The sequence below is a fragment of the Aplysia californica genome, unplaced genomic scaffold, assembly GCF_000002075.1.
Source record: "Aplysia californica isolate F4 #8 unplaced genomic scaffold, AplCal3.0 scaffold00215, whole genome shotgun sequence".
Lineage (NCBI taxonomy): Eukaryota > Metazoa > Mollusca > Gastropoda > Aplysiida > Aplysiidae > Aplysia > Aplysia californica.
This window is the reverse complement of record NW_004797485.1, coordinates 905,238-907,290: the sequence shown is the minus strand read 5'-3', so window position 1 is coordinate 907,290 and position 2,053 is coordinate 905,238. Positions and strand designations below refer to the sequence as shown.

The window sequence follows — 2,053 nt, the reverse complement described above, 5'->3', positions numbered from 1 at the left end:
GTGTGTGTGTGAGTGTGTGCGTGTGTGAGTGTGCGCGTGTGTGAGTGTGCGCGTGTGTGAGTGTGCGCGTGTGTGAGTGTGCGCGTGTGTGAGTGTTCGCGTGTATGTGTGTGTGAGTGAGTGCGTGTATGTGTGTGGGAGTGAGTGTGTGTATGTATGTGTGTCTCATAAATCCAACACTGAACGTATTTCCTTGCACATTTTTATCTAAAAAATCTGACAATTGGCTGATTTTTGTCTCATAATCTCAACACTTATAACTTGTTCACTTTCGTCTGACCGTGGAAAAAAAAAACTCTAGCTCATCGAGGAATTTACCTATGCATACGAGACCTTGCATGGCATTTCTGCAGGCCAACGACAGAATAATTTATTTTATACCTTGACTGAGTAATTAAAAAGTTTTTCTCTTTGGTCCCTGTATTTAAAACCGCTCTTTGAAGGCATAGACTGGATTACTAAAATAAGTGACTTACAGCAGCCTTGCCTACAAATTGCTTATTTTGAGACAGGGACACCACCCTTCCCCCACATTTCAAGATGTCTCCACGTGTGCTCCATGTGAGTCTCGAAAAATACTCAGCCCGTCTCTTGAATCGTGTTTCCAATAGGGGGTGCCCACATGAGCGATTGGGTCAGGCCTGGTCTGGTCGGGTCGGGTCGGGTTGGATCGGGCCCATTGGGTAGTCGGGGCTAGCCAAATTGGGGGCTCAAAGCGGCCATCGGGGCACAAACTGATCGACTCGATCGGTGACCTACAAAAACAAACGCGCTTATTTTCAGGCCTGCGAATCGCGGGATCGGGTGGTTTGTAGCCAATCACAACAAGGCTGAGTCACGTGTCCATTTGACCCAAGAATACATTAACTAGGCTTACCTGGTTCTGGGAATTCCTGATTTCGATCTCACGTCTTTGACTGTCTTCTCACTTCTTACAGCATGTTTGGAGCGCTCATAGGCCTAGAGGCAGAAGACGAATAAGGAGGAGGAGGAGCATTACAGAGGGAGGGTGGTGAGAGTGAGAGGGAGTGAGAGAGATACGTTTTAGAGATATATGCAGAGACCTAGCATTGCTAGATCTAGGTCTCTGATTATTGGAAGTGAGAAATAGACAAGAAAGGAGAGAAACACTAAAGCAAGTAAGCACTCACGCACATACGCGCGTGCGCGCAAACACACATACACACACGCACTCACACATGCACACATTCGCGTGTGCACTCACACTCACACACAGAGGGAGACAGAGAGGAATTTCGAAAGTCCAAGAGTACCGTAGGCCTAGATTTAATATAATCCTGGGTCAAAGGTTCAGCCAATCGAGGCCGGTTTACGCTCTCTATGTAGTCGCATGTAGATTAAAGGTTTCTCTACTTTAAATTTCCGGGTCGTCGGTTACAATCGCGGCGGGGTTGTTGTAGTGTGCACTGAAGCCGCCAGAAAGTGACCTGACAAGATGACCCGACCCGACCAGACCCGACCCGATCTGCATTCGCTAGTGGGCACCCCCTATTAGGCGAATATTAATGTTGTTGAGGAAAATGTGTCTCTTTTTTAATGTTTTAGGTAACACTCCTATTTTCTTTACCCCGCTTTAGGTTTACATCAAAGAGAACATGTCGGAACCTTAGTTTGCAATGACTTCCATGAATGGGATTTTAGTTATTATATTGGTTGCTTAACTTTTAGACCCACATGCAAAGACCCAGAAAAATTAAACTGAGCGATTTGTTTTTATCCTCTTTTAACGGCGGTCGACGAAAGTGAACGAGTTAGATACGATTTACTGGCAGATGTTTGTCTCTTTGAGTCTGCGGTAAGTACGTTTTCAGAAAATGTTTGTAGCGCTTTCATGAACCAAGTTGTGTTGAAAGTTGCTCTTTGACAAACCCGACGTAATTTGTGGCAGGTCTGGGACTGCTGCAGAGAGTCGGCCATGTTGATTTCTACCCCAACCTGGGGCGCAACCAGCCAGGCTGTGACGAAAGCATCGTGGCTCAGGTGAAGAAACGGGGCTTTCTGCAAGGTAGGTCAGGACTTGGGCGGGGGGTGG

The 2,053-nt window shown here is 46.7% G+C and overlaps 1 protein-coding gene across 1 annotated transcript in view; it reads left to right on the top strand.

The window, feature by feature from the left end:
• The window catches only part of LOC101849464 (pancreatic triacylglycerol lipase), a gene marked incomplete in the record, with an annotated part of 18,864 nt that overhangs the window by 7,015 nt on the left and 9,796 nt on the right, over positions 1-2,053 (top strand). The window contains 1 exon segment of the mRNA XM_013083171.2: positions 1,910-2,026. Coding sequence (XP_012938625.1) covers positions 1,910-2,026 — 117 coding nt within the window.